Raw genomic sequence first — 20,880 nt, forward strand, 5'->3', positions numbered from 1 at the left:
GTTGTGAAAAATATAGCTGTCTGTGTAGTGTAATTGTTGGACGTCAGGTAGTCAATCGGCAGAGTACTAATTAGTGTATCACACGATAGAACTACATTTCCCATACCGTGAGAAGCTTTTCCCTAAACTCTGGACCCTGTCCGGCATCCCTTCAGCAGAGACCCGCAAGATTGCGACACTGCAAGGTTCAGGTAACAGGCAAAGTTTATTTATAGAAGTTTGTCTTGTGCTTAAATTAAGCAAATTAAAACAAATTCCTTTTTTTTGTTTCTTTAAAAAATACGTTTGACACGAACTATTATATCGATTCTAAATTTAAAGACTGTATAGTAGGCGTATTAAATGATAACTAAGATCATGAAACACAAAAAGGGCAGACACAATGAGTCTTTAAACAAACCGATAAAAATTGTAGGTTATTTGATACGTAGGCCTGGTACAGTAAGTGAAAGCGAAACTATACTTGTTACTCGTCCTTGATTTAGAAACATTGTTACGTGACAAATTAGGCGCAATTTTGAGATGTTGTAATTAGAACTTTTTACATGTATTGTCAATATAGATTAGGCCTATAGGTTATCTTAACATCTTCCTTGTGACAGGTGATCAGCATAAATTTTTAATCAAAACAATATGAACGACGACACGCTGGAGACTGTATTTGCGGACAAGGAGTCGTTTTCTCAGGTCGTCTTCGTTGATGTCGCGCACTCTTACCAGATTAACGCTCCTGTGCGCTGTTGTTACACCTTGACTGGAGGACTGAACCCCAACACCAGGGACTGGATTGGCATTTTCAAGGTTGATCTTTTTAAAATTTATTTCAATGTTACTTACTTAATAATACCTCAAACCTCAATCCTCTGCGTTTTAAACAATACCATAGTCTGATGAGGTTTCTGATTAATCTTTACTGTAGGCTATCAGCATGAAGTAATATATATATATTGTGCCTAGGTTGGCTGGAATTCAACAAAGCAGTACTACAACTACGTGTGGGTTCAGCCTTCACCGGAACATGATGGGTCTGAGCCCCTTCAAAAAGAAGTTGTCTTTAGTGGTAAGAAATGGTTGATCATGCATACGTGTTAGCTGAACGTTAGGCTATTTGATGTGTTTTAATCGCAGTTGATGTTATGCTACAACTGTAATAAACATACGTAGTGTTAAGTCTATTTTTGTATCACACGTATCACATTTTGAGGGATCTTACTAGGGCGTCTTGTGACGTAATTAGTACCTCAACAAATACTTCAGCCACCTGCCTTCCCCTTGGCAGCTGACGTCATGTTTATTGCCAGTGACTAGGGACTGCCAGGGTGGGGTGAATAGCTGTGTTCCTATGTAATCATTGAGCTTTTAAAAGTGCTGATGATTAGTCCATATAGTGGTTAATGTGTTGGTGTTAGTATTCACTGGTGGGTTTTCCTTTAGAGTACTACCTCCCTAAAGATGATGGGGAATTCTATCAGTTCTGCTACGTGGACAGCAGCGGTCAGGTCCGGGGAGCCAGCACTCCTTTCTGTTTCCAGAACCCAGCAGAAGCGAGTCTAGACGGCAGCCTGGAGAATGACCTTTTAGTAATCACAACACAGGTACATTTAGCCTACGCAGGTCAGGGTCAACTGTAATACGTATTTCTGTTTCTGGAGCTGTAGCTTCTAATATGTTAAATATTACATAAAGTGTTTATGGACAATATAGCATTGCTACTTGCATGTGTAACAGTTTGCCTGTGTGTTGTCCGTCTTGCTGTCTTGCACTCCTTGTTCACTTGGAAATGGGTCCAACAATGTAGAAACTATTCTTCGCTACTACAAAGAACAATCATTTCTGATACTCTTACAGCAGAAGGCAGCGATCTATAAATAAACCCTCCAGCTAAAGCAATTTCCCCCTGGGATTAATAAAGTATTCTGATTCTGAACTAATTTGTTGTGTGCTGTGACCAATGAAAACCAAGCTTTATCTAAATCTGTAATGTCACATCAATGGTTCATCAGCAAATTTTTAATTTCTGCAAGGCATTTTACAATAATCCAATCCATTAGTTACTAAGAATAAAGAGATTGTGTGTACAGGAACAAGCAGAGCAGATGGAGAAAGATAAAGAGAACCTCCTGGCTGAGATGGACCATCTGAAGGAAGAAAATAAGATTCTGAAGAATGAGCTGGATGACCGACTGCACGAGATCCACCGTCTCAGGGTCCGTCCTTCGGGGCCACCGTCTGCACTGTGTTGGCCTCCATGCATGATGTTGTCACTAAAAAAAAAACCCTGTGGTTCCTCACGCTGCAGATTCACATGGACAAACTGAAGTCTAGCAGTTTGAATGAAACACTACCGCCCATCGAGGAGAAGCCTCAGGTTGATGGGCAGATTACCCAAGAGCAGCAGTCTCTCTCTCACACGCTGGCAGAAAATGAAACCAAACAGGAACAAGAGGTGCCAGCACTGCCTACGCTCTGCCTACGCTCCGCCTACACATTGTTCAATAGACAATACACATTGTTTCAAAGTAATTGTAAAATGTCCATAATTTAGGACCGCTTCCATGAGTGTGTTCTTCTTTATTGCTCTCTGCAGTCACTGACTTTCATCCATGAGAAGTATAAGAAAGCATCACAGAAGATTATCATGTTGAAAGAAGAGAGGGCCGGGCTAATGCAGAAGCTCGAAGCCCAGCAAGCAGAGATTGCACAGTGAGCACGACACTGATACTGAACCGTGAAAGAACAAAAGTAGAGTTTGTGTGCAGCTCTCTGAGTGGTCAGCACGTCCTCTTAAAGTTCCCCTTTCACCACGTGTCCCTGTAGGCTGAACCCCAGGATCGAAGAAGCAATGCATGGTTACAACACGCTGCAAGATCACCTTCAGCTGCTGCAGGTCTGGGAAAGAAACACATTCGGTGTTGTTCCAATCAGCGTACCAGCACATTTCCCTTTGCCTACAGAAAGTGCTTCTTCTCTGCCTTCCCAACTCAGGTGGATTTGCAGAGCAGCCGGAAAGAAAACGAGCGGCTGCAGGCTGAGAAACTGACCATGAAGACGGAGCTGGAGGAGCTGCGTGGGGACAATATGGCGCTGCGCACAACCGTATCCAGGCAAGGCCCTGCCGAGGGAGACAAGGACAGCAAAAAGGTGCAAAAGACTGAACCCTGTTCAAGGCCCAACACGTCCAATAATGTCTGCTGCGCTCATTCACGAAACCTAAAAGAAAAAGAAAGAAAAGCCCATGGGTGACCTATGAAATTCAACTCCATCTAGATACAGATTCAGGCCCTCCTCAGTCAGCTGACCGAAGCCAGAGGGACACTCCGCAAAGAGATCCAGAACAGCAACGACGCAAACCAGCGAGCAGACCGAGCCGAGCGAGAGGTGGCTGAGCTAAAGCAGCAGCTTGAGCAAATGACTGCAGCGAAGGACAGGAAGGAGAACCCTTCTCACACTGAGGTTCCTGTTGTGATCATTTATCGAAACGTCTTGGGTCATTTGCTTTTTCTCCATTTTTATTCATAAAGTGTTTGAGATTTTTGAAGTCTTGTTTTTGGGAGACGTTATATATATATATATATATATATATATATATATATATATATATATATATATATATATATATATATGGCATAAGCTCTTTGTTTCATGTACCATCATTTCAGGCACAGCTTAAGGAAGCCCAGAGGAAAATTGATCAACTGGACATGGTAGCACAGGTGGAACAGTTGGAAAAGAAAGACCTGGCTGAAGAAAACAAGGTGATTTCCTCTGGCATGGTTGCTGAAAACAACTAATTTCCCACATTCCCCAGCTGTGTTTGCACTGTGTAACAGCAGTGCATGAATTGACACTCTCTTATTCCTTCTTATCAGAAGCTCAGAGGAGAAACCGAGAGGTTACAAAAGGTGTTGTTTGAGCTCCAGGTGGCCTCAGTAGCTGCTGCTTCTCCGCACCATAAGAACTCTCTCAGTCCAGCGCCTACTACACCCTTCAACCTCCAGCTACAGACCCAGACACACTCACATTACTATGAGCACATAAGCGACATTTCTGGTGGGTATCTTTACAGCAGTTAGATGACATGTTGATTTTTTTTTTTTAACACAAGCTGCTTTGTTTTTGGAGAAAAACATTTTTCCCTATTTTCTCCCCCTTAGTATCACCCACTGATACAGAAAACAAGGTAGTGTACATTCAATACATAGACACATGCATGTTGGTCTGAAGCTTGTTTCTTTGGTGGGCTAATAGTTTTTTTTTCCTGAAACGAATTCTCAATTCATTCATCTTAGTCAAGAGTGTGCCGTCACTGTCACGAGAGCTTTCCTGACATCACCGAAGAAGAGCTGGAGATCCATGAGCAGTATCACAAGGTGTGTCCATTCTGCACGCTGATCTGCGACGACATGGGGCAGCGTGAGTTTGAAGACCATGTTTACAGCCATGAGGAATAGGCACGCCACCACTGATTTCTTAATAGAAAATAAGACATTATTAATCAGTTAACCACTTTTTCTTAAGTCTTGAAAAAGGAATAAATTATACAGATGGTTGCATATGTCCAGACACTTATGAATACTTACATTCTTTGCTGTTACATGTACCTTTTTTTCTGGAATATTTTTTTCTAAGAATTAGTGGGGCCAGGATGGAACAAAATCACTAATAGTTAAGAGTAGTAATTAACAAATACTTTGAGTGTATGTATGCATCCTATTTAAAGAACTGTCAATTACATGTACAGTACTGGAGTGTTTAATAAGTAATTCAAAGAACAACAAAAAAACAAAATACAGTAGTACCCTGCAAACAGCAAACCAAAACATACCAAAGTGTAAATGACACCAAACGAATGTAGAAAGTCCCACATAACTTAATAGTTCATAAAACATGCTTAAAACAAAACTTGAGACAAGTTGATTTTTGCATATTAGTTTTAATGCCCTTAAGAAACTCATCAAGTAATTTAATAGACCCAATGCTGTAATCAAAATAAGGCTTCAAAACCTTCAAATATTCACAGTTGGATCTTGAAAATCCTGGATGCCAAATTGTGAAGAAGAACAAATCACAAAACAAAAACCTCCAGTGAACATGAACCCTAGAATAGAACGGTAGGATTTTGTACGCAGGGTGGTATTACATGCTATTATTTAAGGTTATTGTAAACATGTCAAACTTTTGTACAGGGAGAACAGAACAGTTTAGCTGTTTAACTTATTTGTAGATCAGGCCAATTATCAGTTTCCTTATGAGCTGAATCATGCATGTCAGTAAAAACAGGTTTGGGTAGTACTGTTATCCTCTGGGTCTGTAGAATGTCATCTCTGTTAATGTCATTTTTATTAGATGTCTTATCATGTAGGAGGTCTTGTTTGCAGCCATATAGGGCTACATTCATTATTAAACAAATTTATCCTAATTGGGGAAATGGGCATATCATACAAAGTCTGTGATTATATGGCCACTGGCAATATCAAAATCATATTAAGAAAACATCTGCTTGACTATGATTACCCTGAGAATTATAAATGGACTACTCTTTAAACAAATACATTGCATATTAGGTAATGGTTTTTCAATTATAATGCACCCCATTTCAAATTGTATTGTATTTTATATTATTAAAAATGTTTTTAAAAATGTACAGAAAATAAATGTGTTTATATATTTATTTCAGTGCACTTTCATTTGGCTTACATGTGTCAGACATGACTTCAGCATGCCCTAAAATTCAACCTAGTTGAAAATTCTTCGGTCACCGACAGCTCACCAAACGATCTCTTATCAAGGTGTCATTTGATTAGCCTCCTCGGGCGTGACGTCACGGGAGGAAAGTTCCGAGAAGAGAGCAGGCAGCCAGTACTGCGGCTCCCCTGCAGCCTGGGAGTCCAACCATGCTAGACCTTCTTTCAGCAGATGATCCTGAGAACAGCAAGGACACGTGTTTAGAGTGTGCCTGGCATGTCTTAATAAAAACCCAAACACAGTGTCTTCTTCATGTACACTTACGAGTACATGACAGGCCCGCTCTTTCTCCCACTTGAGGCTCTCCCTGATCTCGCTTACAGTTACGTAGCCCTTTTTCTGGAAGGGAGCAACAATATTTATGTCAATCTGACAATAGTAGCTTAGCCAGCCACTTCATTTTCAGCACTAATTACCTCGGCCAGCTGAAGGACTACAGTGTGGTCCATGTTGAGCTCTGCTGGGACAGACTGAACCAAGTAAGAGCCTCCGACGGGAATCACTCCGAAGCCGTTCCCCATTGCCTTGAGCTTTTTGATGGCCCGTATTAAGTCGTCCCTGGTGGTAAACCACCACCAGATCATCAAAGTCAAGTACAGAACTGGCATAAATTAAGTGTGATCACACTTGTGTGCTAGTCCAGACTTGGGTACTGCTAGTCCAGGTGTAGCCAACAGTCAGTGTAGTACTAAACTTTCTATTGGGTTAAGTGCCACCGTTTGAGTGGACCTACTAAAGCTACAGAGAGCAGGAACGAAATGATGGAGGAGAAAGACACTCACTGGCTCACGTCCTGCGCAAACTTTCCTCTTCCCTTCAATACACGCTGATGAAGTTCATCCAATGTAATGAGTCCTATTGACATTTAAAGATGTCATTTAAAGAGCATCATCTTTTTTGTGTATTTCTGGTCTTCAGATTTTTATATCCACAACAAAATGTCTGGAATTTCTTTTTCAAACCCATTAATATGTGCTGAGATACAATGGCATCTAAACTCAATTTACCTCCATTTCTATGTTTTAGGGCTAGACAGACTTCAATTATCTGTACACCGAGCTCATAATAGAAGTCTCCAACTCCAAGCATCTCGGACCAAAAACCTTTACCAGCTGTTCATGAAAGAAAGCAATGGGAAGAATCGAGAAATTCAACATCATCTAATAACCAAGTTTTTACATATACGTAACTTTAATGTACACTATTTAAACATCAAAAGACATGCTCTCAGACAATACTGTTGCGCTTTTAAGCAGCAACCTTTAGGGTACGTTACTTACAGGCGAGGGGATCCACTCCTATTGTAGCACACATCTCTTGGAACTGCACCCTGAACTGTGAACTCTTCCGAATCTCTTGTTTGTGTTTGCTGGCAAACTCTTCCAAATGAGTTTTGAACGTTTCTAACTGTTTAGACATCTGCAATGGAAAAAATGTACACCGAGGTGCTATTCAGCACAATTGTACACATCATTTGGTTATTTTGCAAATTTTCATTTCCATGGGATAATAGAGGATTAAAGTGACTTTCCAATACCTGTACTATTTGATCTTCAGCGAGGACTGTACCCCTTTCTTTGTACTTGGCCTATAATAACGAACATGACATATATGTTAACGTATGTAATGTGTGCATTAAGATATCGTCAAAGAAATCGCTGTAAAATATCTGAAAACTACCTCTGCGAGTTTCTTTTTAGCGATTGCTCCTGCACCAACGCCTCTTCTGTGCATGTTGGCTATCGTCTTCGTGCTCTCGAGTAGCTGCCAAATCTTAACCTACCTTCGACTTCAGCTTAGCCGTCTATTCTTTTACTTACCTTTTAGCTAGAAATGTAACCGTAACAAACATGACCGATGTATTCTCGCAGTTCTCACGGATACATTAACTCACTGTCGGCTAGCTAGGTTAGCCAACAAATCAGATTACTAACAATATATCAGCATTGTAAATAAAACGAGAACTGAACTCTGTGCCAACGCCAACACTGTAGATGCCTGAGTCTTCTTCGAATTGGCAATGTAAACGATGTTTTTGTTACTTTAAACTGATGTGTGTGTGTTTTGTTATTCTTTTTGACACACCAACGTTTTTTGACAATCAAGGAAGAAAAAATGCTTCTTCTTCTTCTTCTTTGGGGACGTATGGTAGAATTAAATGCTGCCACCTACTGGTGTTATCAATATCTTTAAGTTATTTATGATCTTTAAGTCTCTGATGCAAGATTACTTGAGCCTAGAACTCATACCACTTTCAGGCAAAAAGATCTGTGGTCTTTTGGCACCGTAAAACTTGAATTCAGTCTTACACGCAAGTAGCTAATTTTTATTTTTATATTAGCTGGCTGAGGCCAGTATGAACCACGATAGGAGGCCCTGTTTTCTAATTTTCTATTTTTTCTAAAATTACATTTTACATTACTCTTTACATACATTTGTATCAACTTACAATAATTTTTTTGTCAGTTATTCAGTTTTACAGCTGTGATGACATTGTGCGTATGGTATTGCCTATTTCCCTACTTAGCTCTAAAGCAACAAACACACTGAAAAGATTTTGACTTTGAAATATGCTTTTATTTAAAATAATGTGGATAATGTATACTTCACAGAATGGGCCATGTCAAGTGAAGGGTAAGAGAGAGTCCACCGCCTGCTGTCCTCTGGTCAATCAGCATATCAGCACTGTGTCTTACTGAACATTAACGACTTCTGTGGAAGAGGATGAAGAACAATTTGTGTTATTTTTTAATTTACACTTTGGATGTTTGTGACAAGGTGCACAGATACATGTTTTGTGTCACTATAACACTTACTTGGATTTATCTTCTTTGTTTTGAACCCACATTTTCATACCCTTCTTTAGAAGATCATTGAAGGCTTGATCTTCTGGATCCTCTGCCATCACAACTGGTCTGTGTCAGTGTGTGTTAAAGTTGTTTTTCTGTTTATATGACTTACAAAATATTGAAATTATTACTGAATACCTCATGCATATCATCACACATACCCACTCTTTTTCTCTCTCTGATTTAGAAGAAAGTTCACAAAGTTCTTCTGTACCAATGAGTCCATTATTTTACTGATGTCACTTGCAATAGTTGATTCAGCATATCGACGTTCCAGGTGTTGTTCGTCATCTGCTGAGCTGTTAGTTTTAAAATTGTGATAGTAAATTATTTTGAGTTATTATTAAAAAAAAACATGAGTTTGAAACACATTGGTTATACTAATACAAAGATGAAACAACAACAATAGTATAACAGTAACAACAACAACAACAACAACAATAATAATAATAATAATAATAATAATAATAATAATAATCATCCTCATATGCAAACATTGTGGCTTGCCTGCTGTCAATTGATCTTGCAATGACTGTCATTGTGCCTCCCAGGCAAAGGCAAACGAGTGCAATAAGATTGGCTTTCATCTTTAACAATCTGAAATTCAGAGCCAAATGATACGGAACAATTTCTGCACCTGTCAAATATAAATATATGTCATTGTCAAAGATTTTGTTATCTACACTGACAAAGTTATATTCTAGCATGACATTTTGGAGGAAGCTGTATTAAGACTTACCTTGGCCAAATCTTGTGCTGCAGCAGTGATGATTTAACGGTATCTGCCATGTTCCAGTGAAGCTCAGTTCAGCTTTTATACCTCGCCAAAGGCTTCATGTCTGGAAAAATATCTTAGTTACACATCATTAATGTAATAATTTATGTGAATGACACGCTGTTGTAAATACTGATAAGCTCACATATCTATGCTCTGTCTAAACCTGAACTGATAATAGAGGTCCTTTTGCTTTTGTCAAGGAAACTTTCGTCATATAACCTGTTTCAACATGTGAAAATATCATGGAGCTGTTTGTGTGATGTAAAGCTTATAAGGCATTGAATGTATTACAGAGCTTATCTGGTTAATGACTCGACTCAAAATTTATATAGCCTATTTTAAAGTCAATTTAGGAAGGAAGATGTTTATGGAAACGACACCTGACCCCCAATATTTTAATTATGGGTCTTGCTTCTGACTCAGTAGGCTTTTTCAAACAAAACTATAAAACATTGACCTCTATGATTTTAGAAAAGCCAGTGATGATTTTTTGTTGCATATTTGTTTACAACAAATGATTAAGGAAGCAGTTTGTTAGGCCATGCAGACTGTAATTAAGCTTGTTTTAGGTTCAGATAAGCCAATGAGTAGGGTTATATATTGCAGGATAAGTGATCATTATGGATTTTTTTTCATACTAGAAACATTGAGAAAAATGTGCGTGATATGCGTAATAGTATAACTATTAGACCCATAAAAAGGCACTCTAAAGAGGCATTGGTGCAAGGTTTGAGGCAAATGATGTCAAGGATATTTACTTTATTCTTGCCTAGAACTGTTAGTTAAGTAGTTCCCCAAGGAAATATTTTGGGTCCTTTGTTTTTTCTTTTATATATAAATGAGGTAAAATGTGCTAGGCAGAAGAAGCTAAGAATATGGTTAAGTATTTAGGATATATGTTAGATAATTAAATGTCGGGTCAAGAGTATGCAGACAGAGTTTGAACTAAAATAAAAGGATCCACTTTCAGGATTCACCTTTTTAGAACATTAATTATGTTGTCTGTAATCAAAGTACAGCCGTATTTTGATTTTAGCTGTTGTTTATAGTATGGTGGTATTCCAAAGTATTTTTAAAAACTTTCTCAAAACAAATAGTTGGTTATAGTTGTTTTAAATCTCCAAATGAAAAGGTATTGGGAATTGTTTCATTAGAAAATTATGAGAAAAAAAGTGCAGGTTTTATTGATAAAGATTTAAGATATGTGATACATTGTAGGCTCCAAAAAATTTGCACAAGGCTTATCACTTCATGCCATTGTCTTATAATCACATGTTCTTTCCTATGTTTCCCATGTGCTTATGTTTCTTCCCATGAATATGCTGCCTTGTGTGACACCGCATCCAGGCCCAGCTAGTCTCACCCACTGTCTAGAGCAGGGGTACTCAAATAGAAATAATGACGGGCCACATTTTATTTTTTCAATTACTGAGAGGGCCGGTTAGGGGGGGGTAGCGAACGTAAACTGTCGAGGGGGGGGGTTGGTTGAACGCATTTGGGCGTCTGCTACCTGTTTGTTGTTGCCATAGACGCAATCCCCGGCATCGTCTTGAGATCGCGGTGCGCGATTTCAAAATAAGAGCGGATAGCGCGATTTAAAAAAAAGATTCCTTAAAAAAAAAACACTTTTCAAAACAGCTCGCGGGCCAGAAATAGATAGCTCGCGGGCCGGTTGTGGCCCGCGAGCCGCTATTTGAGTATGGGGGGTCTAGAGTCTGGATTGAGACAAATAAATTGAGACAGGCCCCATCAAGGTTCCAGTGTCTGAGTGAAGCTGAATGTTCACCCCTGAGAAGGCATGACATAGCATTGTGGCTTGTTTGGTACAGCAGACCCCTTGCCATACCACACAATGACCCAGATGAAGAAACCATGGCAAAAAATGTCAGTTCTGCAACAGATACTAGTGGTATATAATTACTTTTCACTAAAGGTTCAAAACCATCACTAACCCCTGCATAAGTTTGAAAAAAGCAGTAAAACTTTCACAAATGGCTTTACATTTGTTTCATGCCATATGAATATTTAATATTCCTAACAAGTTGCAAAAGGTCTGTAAAATCATATATGGCCCTGACTTTGTCTTCAATCTAAACCATTTCTATGTATTTTCTTTTACAGAAACCTGGAAGGTGTTGTGACCTAATCAGTTCCCCCTCTATCGCGTGACAGGTCCCTGAAACTACGGAAGCCGAATCACAACAAAATACTGGTAAAGTCGGATTACGAAATCGATTTGAAAGATTTATGCGGGTATTCCCTTATTATAATTTTGACTAGGACAACAGAAAAGCTAACAGAATGATATGTGCGTTTTACTGACAACAAAAGTTTTATGGAGACACGTATGGATTTCAATATTGTTAAACGTTAGCCAACTAAAGTGAATGAAACGTTTAAACACATATTACTCTGAGATTTTTCTCATAAAGATAAAAAATATCCTTGTTTCGGATTTATTAAGTGTATATACAAACACGAGGTTCTTTGGGCGGGGGTGGGGGTGTAAATTTTGTGACAGGTGGAAAAGCTTGTCAGATCTGTTCCCCTGCCATATTCACCTTACTGTACACTTTGGGGATCTATTACTGGTGTGAGTGAGACATTTATTCATTGACAATTAAAACAAACTTTGACTTTTGGAAGAGACAAGCTGTGTCTGTCGAGCACTGGATTTTTTTGTGAGTGCGTGCGCCCGCGAACACAAGAAACAGGGGAACTGAATCGGTCACAACACCGGCAAACATTACAAAACGTCCTAGTAAGACCAGTGATCTATATGGTCTCTGGGAAAGACCAGTTATCTATACGGTCTCTAGACCAGTGATACAGTCTCTGAGTAAAGACCCCACCTACCACATTTTGTAAACACGTCTTGGCTTTACGCATGCGCAGTGAACGGCTTTTAAATCGAACGTACGCTCAACATGGTGCTGAGGCTAACGCCTGAAAATGGGGGATACTAATAAAAGTAAAGTATACCGTTGCACATTGTGTTTTCTCTGCTAGTGAGTACATCGCCTATAATCCGGCGTGACAATTCGATACAATAATTGAATGTGCGTACTTAATGTAGTTGGTATAATAAAACGTAAGATCTGAAAGTGATTGTTATTGTTTTACCTTTCCTCGTTTTTGCTAGCTAGCGCCTAGCTAGTTAACTAGCAAGCTAGTCACATAACCGGCATTGCGGATCAAAATGGAGGCGAGTGCTGAGCGGCTACGTGTGGCAGTTAGAGAAGTGCTGAAATGCTCCTGAAGCAGAATATGACACAATTTGCCTTAACGCGTTTTGGGAATTTGTTCATTCGTCTGCCGATGCATAACTGCGCATATCAAGTAGCTATGTAGCTAGCTATGTTACCAAGCCAATTAGCCAGCTAGCTTGCAAACAAATGTTAGGCAGTGTGATATATTAGCAACTTCGTCTCCGTAATGGCCAGACGAAATCTGTCGTGCTGATTTGCGGTGTCTTTATTTTGTCTATTTTGTAGTTATTTCACTGGATGAATTATTTGTATTTTTCTGTTCGCAGGTTAGGAAGACAGACCGGTTCTTTAATGTGTTCGTTTTGTCACTAACCATCATAAGCTGAGATGGACGACTATGCTTTATTTTGTAGCTTACTGTTTTCGCCATGAGTATGCGCTCTGAATCCATCTCTAAGGTGGGACTGCGCTCAGAACCTAATTTTTACCTGACAAAAAGAAGCCTAGGGCACATTAGCCCTCCCCAAAAATCATACACTTTTGGCACAGAAACGCAAGACACTCTTGGCATCACTCTTAACAGCGCTGGGCATCACTTCATTAAATCAAGAAACCTGGACAAAAATCTCGTTGGGAAAGATACTCGGCCTCTACTGCTGGGAGGACAGAATCAAGCAGTAGGTGCAGCTTCTGGAGTCAGCTCTGAGAGCACAGACACACCTGCATTTCAGCTTAAACAAATGGGGGGCGAAGGAACCCCTGTTAAAAGTAAAACTCCACTTGGACAGACCAACGCTATTGATAACAAGGCAGAGTTTGTTTCAATGAATTCACACAACTCCAGAGACTCTGGAGGGGAAGAGAGCACAAAGGGTTTGGAAACTATGCGGCCTCTCAGTGTGGCATCTCACGAACACACAGAGGGTAAACGAAAGAACATCAGGAAAACCTCTGGGCATCCCAATTCACAAGCCAGTTGTCTTCGACAGCTCCTCCTCCTTCAGCTGGACCTGATAGAGCAACAGCAGCAACAACTCCAAGCAAAGGACAAGGAAATAGATGAACTAAAAGCAGACAGGGACACGGTATGTGAAGCATTTTTTAATTGGACATGAATTTTGTACCGTTTTGTTGTCTACATTCTTGCGTACATTCTTGTGTATTGGGACTTTGTGTCTGTTAGTTCTGTTTTTAGTAATTGGTTGTTTAAAGTGGCCTCTGTTTTACATTTCTTTGTTTTACACAGCTTCTTGCACGGATTGAGCGTATGGAACGTCGTTTACAGTTGATGAGTAAAGAACCACGTGACAAGCGTCTCTTTCAGCCATTAGAACGTTGGGTCCCAGACACTGATGACTTTTGGGACTCAGATGTAGGAGAGAGCCCTCATACCCCAACACCTAAATCCTCTGTATTTAGTCGAGGCAGCAAGGTGCCAAAGAGGTAATGGATGCATATGAGTGTTTGATATGTCCCATCACATTTCAGTCTCTCTTTCAGTCTTTGTTTAATTTTGCTGTTAATCTTTTGCTGGTTAGGAAATTTGGCTTTGTGGATTCCAAAATACAGAGGTCACAAGGAAAGGCTTCTAGGTTAACCCCACAGAAATCGGACACAGGAGGAACTTCACCATGCCAGAGGGATCTACGAAATAAGGAGACCCCTGAAAAAACAGGACGGTCATCCAGTCAGATGGAAGCCCTCTCTGAGGGAGAAGACAGTTGTGAAAACGATGACGTCCCATACATGACCACAACTGAAATGTACTTATGCTGCTGGCACCAGCCTCCTGTCTCTCCACTACGTGAGCCATCCCCCAAGAAAGAGGAAGATGTTGCCAGTGAGTGCCTTAAATGCATGGATTTCCTTTAAATTATAAATATCATGCTGGTATGTCACTAAATATTATGCATGTTTATACATTTTGCTCAGTCCCATCCTGGAGAGAAAACTGCATTGAGCCTTTGAGGGAGGAAGATGTTTTTGAAATCTCTGAGGTGAGATGATGTCTTAATTGGTGCATTTTCTCTACTTTGCTATTTTCCATTTCTGCTCATTTTACATTGCACTTATATACCTGCTTTTTCTCCACCACCAGAATCTTGAGGATGGTGCCTTTCTGAAAAGGCATTCAAAGCTAGAGCTGGATGAGAAGAGAAGGAAGAGGTGAGGGTGGTGGTACTCTTGCTTAGTTTTGTTAGGATTCCCATGTCAGCATTGGACAAATTTATCTGAACATAGACCTTCTTTTTCCTGTGTATTACTGGTGAGGTGACCTGTTTATCTCGCTGTAGATGGGATATTCAAAGGATCCGGGAACAGCGTATGCTCCAAAGACTGCAGCAGCGAATGGAGAAGAGAAAGATGAATATTCAGGAGAGTGAACCAGAAATATCCTCCTTTTATCCTGATATCGATGATGGTATGTTTGTGAATTAGTTCATTCACGGTTTTAAATAGTTTAGTCACAATTTTTTATGACAATGAAAAAAAATGGATTTTGTCCTCAGAAAGATATGACAGGTTTGTGATTCAATTCCTTTTCCCCTCAGTGGAGTCAATTGTCATTACACCCTTTCTACCTGTTGTGGCCTTTGGCCGGCCTTTGCCCAAGCTGACTCCACAGTGAGTATCTCTTATTATTTACATAAAATTGCTGTTCAAACCTTTAGGTTATAATATAGTTTTTAAATTCTCTTTTTCTCTGTTTCGTCCACTCACTTACCCACAGGAACTTTGAGCTGCCATGGCTTGATGAAAGAAGCCGTTGTCGTATAGAGAATCAGAAAAAACAAACTCCTCACAGGACCTGTCGGAAATAAGCTAGTCATTGAAATTGATTAGATAGGAGTTGAATGCTGCAGAGGGACATGGCCCCGTTTTAGATTACAGGACACTTGATTTGTGCAGAGGTGTGTCTCTCTGTGTGTGTGTGTGTGTGTGGTTTTACAATTAATCTGTAATAAGACTCCCATGTGACAATACGAGAAAATTGCTGTGTTGCAGATTTATTTATATTAACTGTTAGGACAAATCGGGACCCTGTGGGGTTTTTTTTTTTTTGTATAAATATGTTTAGTGTTGAGCCTGGATTGTATTCTGTATAAAAGTAGTCTTGGTCCAGCTCTGTCTATTTTTTTACCTAAATTATGAAAGCAATGATTTAAGTAACACCTTCACATGCAGAACCCTGTGGATATGGAGGAGCTGGTGCATATTTTGGATGTTATAGGTCAGTGGGCATATCTCATGCACAGTGGGTGTCTAAATAACAAGCTGTACTAAACCAATACCTTTTATTGTACATGCACTATGCAGGTATAGTAGAGAGAGTGAACCAAGAATACTCATTGAGAATACAAGTGGCTTAGGACTTTCTGTTTTAGGATGCATGGTTGTCTTGAATTGATAGACATTTTTCTTTTTTGTAAGTACAATAGAAATTCCATTAAAACTGTTAACCTCATGAAGCTGTATATTCTAAGTTGTATCTAGAAGCTAGTTCTTATTTGTAGGCTTGTACAGGTCTGCATGCCGAGTTGCAAGGCATGCAGGTGGACTGAGAGGATGTCTAATAATGAAGGTCAGTGACCTTACATTATTCTGCTTCATCATTCTTGTCCAAGCCCATCTTACTGTGTAGTTTGGAAATATGTTATTACTTTAAGCCCCAAATCTCATCATGTCAGTTAATAGTCATGATGTACTACGTGCCTCACACAGTGTATCTTCAACTAACAAACCACCATCATGCACTGCAGTAATCTAAAACATAGTTTTATTTTGACATGGGTTTGTTTTGCCACATCGTTTTCCCTCTGCTTGAATGTGTAAAATATTTTTGTGTCTAGCTCTACACTGCTTGTAGAATGTATATAAGGGAAAATGTTATTTTTTTATTATTTAATGTTTGGCTGATATATGTTCAGTATAGATATGTTGGTAGTACATTGGAAAACGTACAGAAGAAAATGGTTTAGAAAAAAATAGAAACCATTTGCTTTTATTAGATTTTGGTTTCATCCTCTTTGGCATTAGATTTTGTTCTTTTGCTTTGAATATACCATGAAGTCTTTTGCTGAACAATTAAAATATTCAGCTCATGCTGTATTTTTGTATAAAGCTCGAGCTATTACTATGTGATTTGTGCAATGTTACCTTTATGTAAATGTAATATCAAAAGTTTTAATTCTTAAGAAATCCAGCAAAATAAGTAAAAGCTTGGCTATATGCCAATGGTAAGACACGTTTTACAAGGCTAAAATGAGCAATTCCCAAAATTTGAGCACCAATTGTTAAGATGTTCTGAACCTTGATCATTTTGTTATACTGATCCCTTAGTATAAGGCTTTATTTAAACTAATGTAACTTGGTGTAGAGGTGAACTACCACTCTCCGCATTGTAGCTTCTTACAGTCAAACTTACAAGTGTTGTATTGCATTCTTATACTTAGCTAAACGCACATTCAATTACATTCAGCCCAGGAATGTCAAATTGCCATTTAGTCTCTGCTAAATGTGAAAAATGTTTTATTGAGGGAAAAGAACAAGTCAAAATACATTTCCATTTACTTTTAGATAAATACTATAATACACTGATATCCATAAATTTGTTTGAACCCTTTCCACCAATTAAAATTTAACTACTTCAACTGGGAGAAAGTAGTGAAGAATTATCATTTTTAGATATTTAAAACCCAGTGGCCCCTTACATGTTGATGGTGAGTAAAGAAAGAAATTAGATAAGTATAAGAACAGCATTTTCTAAACAGGACCTGGTACCAGAAAATTAAGTACTGTGATATATAAACCATCATCCTTGCAAGATTTACAAATCTGTAGTAAAACCACAATATTAATGTGACATGATATATACTTGAGAAATAGCAAGTTGAGGTAACTTAGTACATACAGATTGTAAAATTGTAGCAATTCTATTTTGCACTAATATAAAATCACTTTCTCCATTAACATTTATTTGAAACTGATGGCAAAATGCATGTCCTTTTAAAGGTAGTACTACTTAGTGTTTGTTCCTCTCATCAATTCCCAGGTGTCTTGGCTTTAGACTTTTTATCCAGTAAAAGCTTTCATTATTAAAATAAGATCTGTGTGGCATGAATGTCCTGGAAACTGAAGGACGACATCTTTGTTTGGAGCATTTGTTTGGTTGAATATAATACGGCACGTTTCCCATAGAAAAACAAAAAACAAATGAAAAGTAACATTCACATACGAGTGCCTTATACTGAAACGAATAAACAGACCGCACGCAAATCCTGCAGTGATCCTCCTTACGCTTTAATCGCTTAACATCTCAGTGGAGTGTTAGAAAGCTTTATACACTTATTTCTGTACTAAAGCCTTAACCAAAAGTCCCATTCCCCTCAGTCTCTCCTGAGGTTATTCAGTCTTTCTTCCAGGTCTGCGTCTGCGTCTGCCAGAGTGGGCTGGGGCTCAGCTTTCTTCCCAGCAGCAACTGAAAGGCTCCCACCAGTCGACGGCAGATCTGTTTGAAAACACGCCCAGATGTAGTAGATACATAGATATAGCTAGAGATATCATGGTAAATATCCTGTAGCCTTTTATTGAAATTGCAATGCAACATAAATTCCATACTTGATAGCTCATCGGATAGATTAAGGCCCAGCTCGTCTAGCACCTGGGAAACCACAGCATCACTGCAAAAATAAAAATCGAGAGGTGAATATGAAGACAATAAAGCAGTGACACATGCACATTCCCATTTCAGTCTCCTATAATATGGTCTTACCTCTCCTCTTCATCATCTTCATCTCCCATTGCATCATCAATTGCATCATTCATCATCTCCTCCTTCATATCCATAATTTCACTTTGACGCTCAAACTCCATCATAATCTTCTGAATTTGTGGCAATTTCAACTGCACAGGGGACAAAGATGTCGGTGAATACTGGGATTCTAAGGCTAGTTTCCAAACTGATAATTTTGTGGAACGTGTATGTGGTTAATATAGGTCTTCAGATGCATGGTTCAACATACACTCTGCAACCTCACCACCGTGTTGAGTATTTTATTAGGGTTCTATCAGAGCATTTGGCAAATACTACAGTGACGTACAAATTGATCAGTGTGGCAGTGTGTGTGTGTTATCCCTGGGGATTGACCCCATGGCCTTGGTGTTACTAACAACTTGTTCTACCTGCTTTACCAGGTGAGAGCAATACCACACCATGTGGTATTTTGAGCCTTTCATTTTGTTGCACAAAAAGCTTTAAAGTGTCTGGACAGTTAATATAGTTTGATGTAGATTATGGAGTTGAACTCTTATAAAATCTGCATCAGTGCATGCTCAGAAATGTGGTTATATTGTGCACTTTATTCATTACTCAGAATGAATGCCTTTGCCACACCCATCACATTCAACGTTGCTTTACATCTATCCCAGGGTTTCTGTAAATGGAGCACACTAGTATGTATTTATTTTAATAAACAAAACACTGAGTGGTGCATTAGGTGAACTGACCTGTCTGTTCATTGTGGCCATGGCTTTTGTGACTCCCTTCATAGCTTGTGCCATGCTATTGTTTGACTTGAGGGTTTGGATTTTGAGACTGACTGCTTGAATGTTGGCTCTCATCATTATGAATTTTTTTACATATCGCCTGGTGCGAACCAAGTCTTTGGCCATTATTTTAACTGCATCCTGTAACAAAAAAATAATAAATCATAATTGGTGCCCAGACAGACAGACAGAAAGACATAAACAATTTGAATCTCCAAAGAAGATTCCAGGTGATGATGAGATTACGATGAAAGAATGAAACAGGATGAAGCAAAGTGCTTCTGGATTTACAGGAGGTAACATAATACAAACAGTATAAACAAGATCCTCCTCCTGTAATTTCAGAAGCTCTTTGCTTGCACAGATGATCTATCCAAAACATCTTGTTTCTCTGGAAACCTTGTGTACTTCACTACAGTTTTGAATATGTGGAAGATATGAATGTTATATTCTACATATTTATAATTATGTACACACATACATATAACAAGCCTATAATGCCATATTTAGAAATGATACAAATACATTTTTAAAAGGTAGAATTTTTCCTTCAAGCTTGTGTATGTCTCGGCTCATCATAGAGTTGTGACTATATTAACACGACACTACTCACCATCTGTCCCTGTTTGGCCATTTTCTTTATGTCAGCAATGATTTTCTTTTCCTGTTGTTCCAGTCTCTGGCGCTCCCTGTCTAGATCTCTCATGGCTCTGTTCAGTGCTCTCTGGTTCTGTCTCAACATCTCCTCTGGGGTCTTCCTCCGCCCAAATAAAAACTCCATCTAAACAATGAGCCAAAATACATGGTCTGTTGTGTTACTTTATCTGGCACCAAACCTGAAGTACATGTTGAAACCCAAATTAACACGCCTAATACTGGTTCACACATGCTTAAAGTATCACATGACAAACAAGGCCAGCGACTTACGTATATACGACAAACATCACCCTGAATTAAGATGATCATATTAATTATATAATTTACTCCATTTATAATGAAAGATTTTACAGTATCCGCAAACAACGTAGATAAAAGAAGCTGCTAGCGGTCAGTTCAGTAACGGCAGCGCTGTGGCGGATCTATGTACTTTTGAGGACAGTGTCACGTACACCAACGATACAATTCTGGTTCACAATACTTTGAATATTACAGATAGACGGTCATCAGGATCAGGATTATAACATGTTTCCATCAGTAGCCAGACAGCGGCTCGAGCATGAATAAAACTGGCTAACAAGTAACTAGCTATGTTAGCTAACTAGCTAGCTATGTAACGTAAACTGGTAGCTTACGAAACTCAGGCAGAACAGCAATGACAACATACTGTTTTTAAAAATTACCTTAATTTTTTGTGTCGTCGGTAATGTATATGAACTAAGTAGTAACTGCTTTCCAATGGAAAGACTCTGTTGTTCTTTTCCTTTCTATTACTAATTGCGAGTTGGTGGATTTATTCGTTTGTTTTCCTTATAACACTTCCGTATGTCAGCGCTTCCTACGGACGGTTCACGCGTCAAAGGGCGTACGTAGGATTTAAACAAACACACACAGATTTAGACTGACAGTCCTGGTTATGATCAATACATAGAGCTGCTGTCATCGCTTTTTAAGGTTTATTATGCATGAGTTTAATTATAGATACAAATTAACAATGTACACGCAGCTGGAACTTGTTTATATAACAAACATTATTAAAGCTAATCATTAAAACTATAGTGTGCAGATATCAATACGTCTGCAGCTGTCTTTTAAA

The 20,880-nt window shown here is 39.0% G+C and overlaps 5 protein-coding genes across 8 annotated transcripts; 2 read left to right on the forward strand and 3 right to left on the reverse strand.

The window, feature by feature from the left end:
• The first annotated feature begins 62 nt into the window (after positions 1-62).
• calcoco2 (calcium binding and coiled-coil domain 2) lies at positions 63-5,464 on the forward strand. Of its 2 annotated transcripts, XM_077000431.1 has the most exons (14): positions 63-191; positions 603-801; positions 958-1,060; positions 1,435-1,595; positions 2,082-2,207; positions 2,300-2,446; positions 2,588-2,703; positions 2,818-2,887; positions 2,986-3,141; positions 3,268-3,453; positions 3,660-3,755; positions 3,870-4,050; positions 4,155-4,180; positions 4,290-5,464. In XM_077000431.1, the coding sequence occupies exons 2-14, from the start codon at positions 634-636 to the stop codon at positions 4,449-4,451; spliced, it is 1,698 nt and encodes a 565-aa protein (XP_076856546.1). In that variant the 5' UTR covers positions 63-191; positions 603-633; the 3' UTR covers positions 4,452-5,464. The 2 variants fall into 2 exon arrangements, with proteins under 2 accessions (XP_076856546.1, XP_076856545.1); XM_077000430.1 differs by lacking the exon at positions 63-191 and having other exon boundaries at positions 385-801.
• Positions 5,465-5,651: 187 nt separating this feature from the next.
• snf8 (SNF8 subunit of ESCRT-II) lies at positions 5,652-7,877 on the reverse strand. Its single transcript, XM_077000434.1, has 8 exons — positions 7,426-7,877; positions 7,283-7,333; positions 7,026-7,164; positions 6,753-6,857; positions 6,528-6,600; positions 6,162-6,303; positions 6,010-6,084; positions 5,652-5,922 (listed from the first exon to the last, which is right to left on the reverse strand). The coding sequence occupies exons 1-8, from the start codon at positions 7,477-7,479 to the stop codon at positions 5,785-5,787; spliced, it is 777 nt and encodes a 258-aa protein (XP_076856549.1). The 5' UTR covers positions 7,480-7,877; the 3' UTR covers positions 5,652-5,784.
• A 467-nt stretch (positions 7,878-8,344) lies between these two features.
• gip (gastric inhibitory polypeptide) lies at positions 8,345-12,266 on the reverse strand. The gene is made up of 6 exons (XM_077000452.1): positions 12,229-12,266; positions 9,334-9,433; positions 9,102-9,191; positions 8,756-8,893; positions 8,562-8,660; positions 8,345-8,457 (listed from the first exon to the last, which is right to left on the reverse strand). Exons 2-6 carry the CDS (start codon positions 9,381-9,383, stop codon positions 8,448-8,450), a joined length of 387 nt encoding a protein of 128 aa, XP_076856567.1. The 5' UTR covers positions 9,384-9,433; positions 12,229-12,266; the 3' UTR covers positions 8,345-8,447.
• On the forward strand, positions 12,196-17,943 carry msl1b (MSL complex subunit 1b). 3 transcript variants are annotated; one of them, XM_077000448.1, is made up of 9 exons: positions 12,196-12,343; positions 12,908-13,666; positions 13,828-14,024; positions 14,120-14,421; positions 14,514-14,578; positions 14,680-14,747; positions 14,876-15,003; positions 15,134-15,206; positions 15,313-17,943. In XM_077000448.1, the coding sequence occupies exons 2-9, from the start codon at positions 13,010-13,012 to the stop codon at positions 15,401-15,403; spliced, it is 1,581 nt and encodes a 526-aa protein (XP_076856563.1). In that variant the 5' UTR covers positions 12,196-12,343; positions 12,908-13,009; the 3' UTR covers positions 15,404-17,943. The 3 variants fall into 3 exon arrangements, with proteins under 3 accessions (XP_076856563.1, XP_076856564.1, XP_076856565.1); XM_077000449.1 differs by having other exon boundaries at positions 12,260-12,380; XM_077000450.1 differs by having other exon boundaries at positions 12,312-12,431.
• On the reverse strand, positions 17,095-20,638 carry chmp2a (charged multivesicular body protein 2A). Its single transcript, XM_077000451.1, has 6 exons — positions 20,468-20,638; positions 19,741-19,908; positions 19,089-19,268; positions 18,355-18,485; positions 18,201-18,262; positions 17,095-18,090 (listed from the first exon to the last, which is right to left on the reverse strand). Exons 2-6 carry the CDS (start codon positions 19,906-19,908, stop codon positions 17,969-17,971), a joined length of 663 nt encoding a protein of 220 aa, XP_076856566.1. The 5' UTR covers positions 20,468-20,638; the 3' UTR covers positions 17,095-17,968.
• Positions 20,639-20,880: the final 242 nt, after the last annotated feature.

The sequence above is a fragment of the Brachyhypopomus gauderio genome, chromosome 3 (genome assembly GCF_052324685.1).
Source record: "Brachyhypopomus gauderio isolate BG-103 chromosome 3, BGAUD_0.2, whole genome shotgun sequence".
Lineage (NCBI taxonomy): Eukaryota > Metazoa > Chordata > Actinopteri > Gymnotiformes > Hypopomidae > Brachyhypopomus > Brachyhypopomus gauderio.

Coding starts and splice junctions, on each gene's coding strand:
- calcoco2 (XM_077000431.1), top strand. CDS start 634: ATGAACGACGACACGCTGGAGACTGTATTTGCGGACAAGGAGTCGTTT. Junction 1,596..2,081: donor TTTTAGTAATCACAACACAG/GTACATTTAGCC, acceptor TTGTGTGTACAG/GAACAAGCAGAGCAGATGGA. Junction 2,447..2,587: donor AAACCAAACAGGAACAAGAG/GTGCCAGCACTG, acceptor TGCTCTCTGCAG/TCACTGACTTTCATCCATGA.
- snf8 (XM_077000434.1), bottom strand. CDS start 7,479: ATGCACAGAAGAGGCGTTGGTGCAGGAGCAATCGCTAAAAAGAAACTC. Junction 6,601..6,752: donor CCTAAAACATAGAAATGGAG/GTAAATTGAGTT, acceptor AAATGTCAATAG/GACTCATTACATTGGATGAA. Junction 6,085..6,161: donor TAGTCCTTCAGCTGGCCGAG/GTAATTAGTGCT, acceptor GCTCCCTTCCAG/AAAAAGGGCTACGTAACTGT.
- gip (XM_077000452.1), bottom strand. CDS start 9,383: ATGGCAGATACCGTTAAATCATCACTGCTGCAGCACAAGATTTGGCCA. Junction 9,192..9,333: donor CAGCACAAGATTTGGCCAAG/GTAAGTCTTAAT, acceptor TCTGAATTTCAG/ATTGTTAAAGATGAAAGCCA. Junction 8,661..8,755: donor CAGAGAGAGAAAAAGAGTGG/GTATGTGTGATG, acceptor ACACTGACACAG/ACCAGTTGTGATGGCAGAGG.
- msl1b (XM_077000448.1), top strand. CDS start 13,010: ATGAGTATGCGCTCTGAATCCATCTCTAAGGTGGGACTGCGCTCAGAA. Junction 13,667..13,827: donor TAAAAGCAGACAGGGACACG/GTATGTGAAGCA, acceptor TGTTTTACACAG/CTTCTTGCACGGATTGAGCG. Junction 14,748..14,875: donor GATGAGAAGAGAAGGAAGAG/GTGAGGGTGGTG, acceptor ATCTCGCTGTAG/ATGGGATATTCAAAGGATCC.
- chmp2a (XM_077000451.1), bottom strand. CDS start 19,908: ATGGAGTTTTTATTTGGGCGGAGGAAGACCCCAGAGGAGATGTTGAGA. Junction 19,269..19,740: donor TGGCCAAACAGGGACAGATG/GTGAGTAGTGTC, acceptor TTTTTGTTACAG/GATGCAGTTAAAATAATGGC. Junction 18,091..18,200: donor TCTATCCGATGAGCTATCAA/GTATGGAATTTA, acceptor GTTTTCAAACAG/ATCTGCCGTCGACTGGTGGG.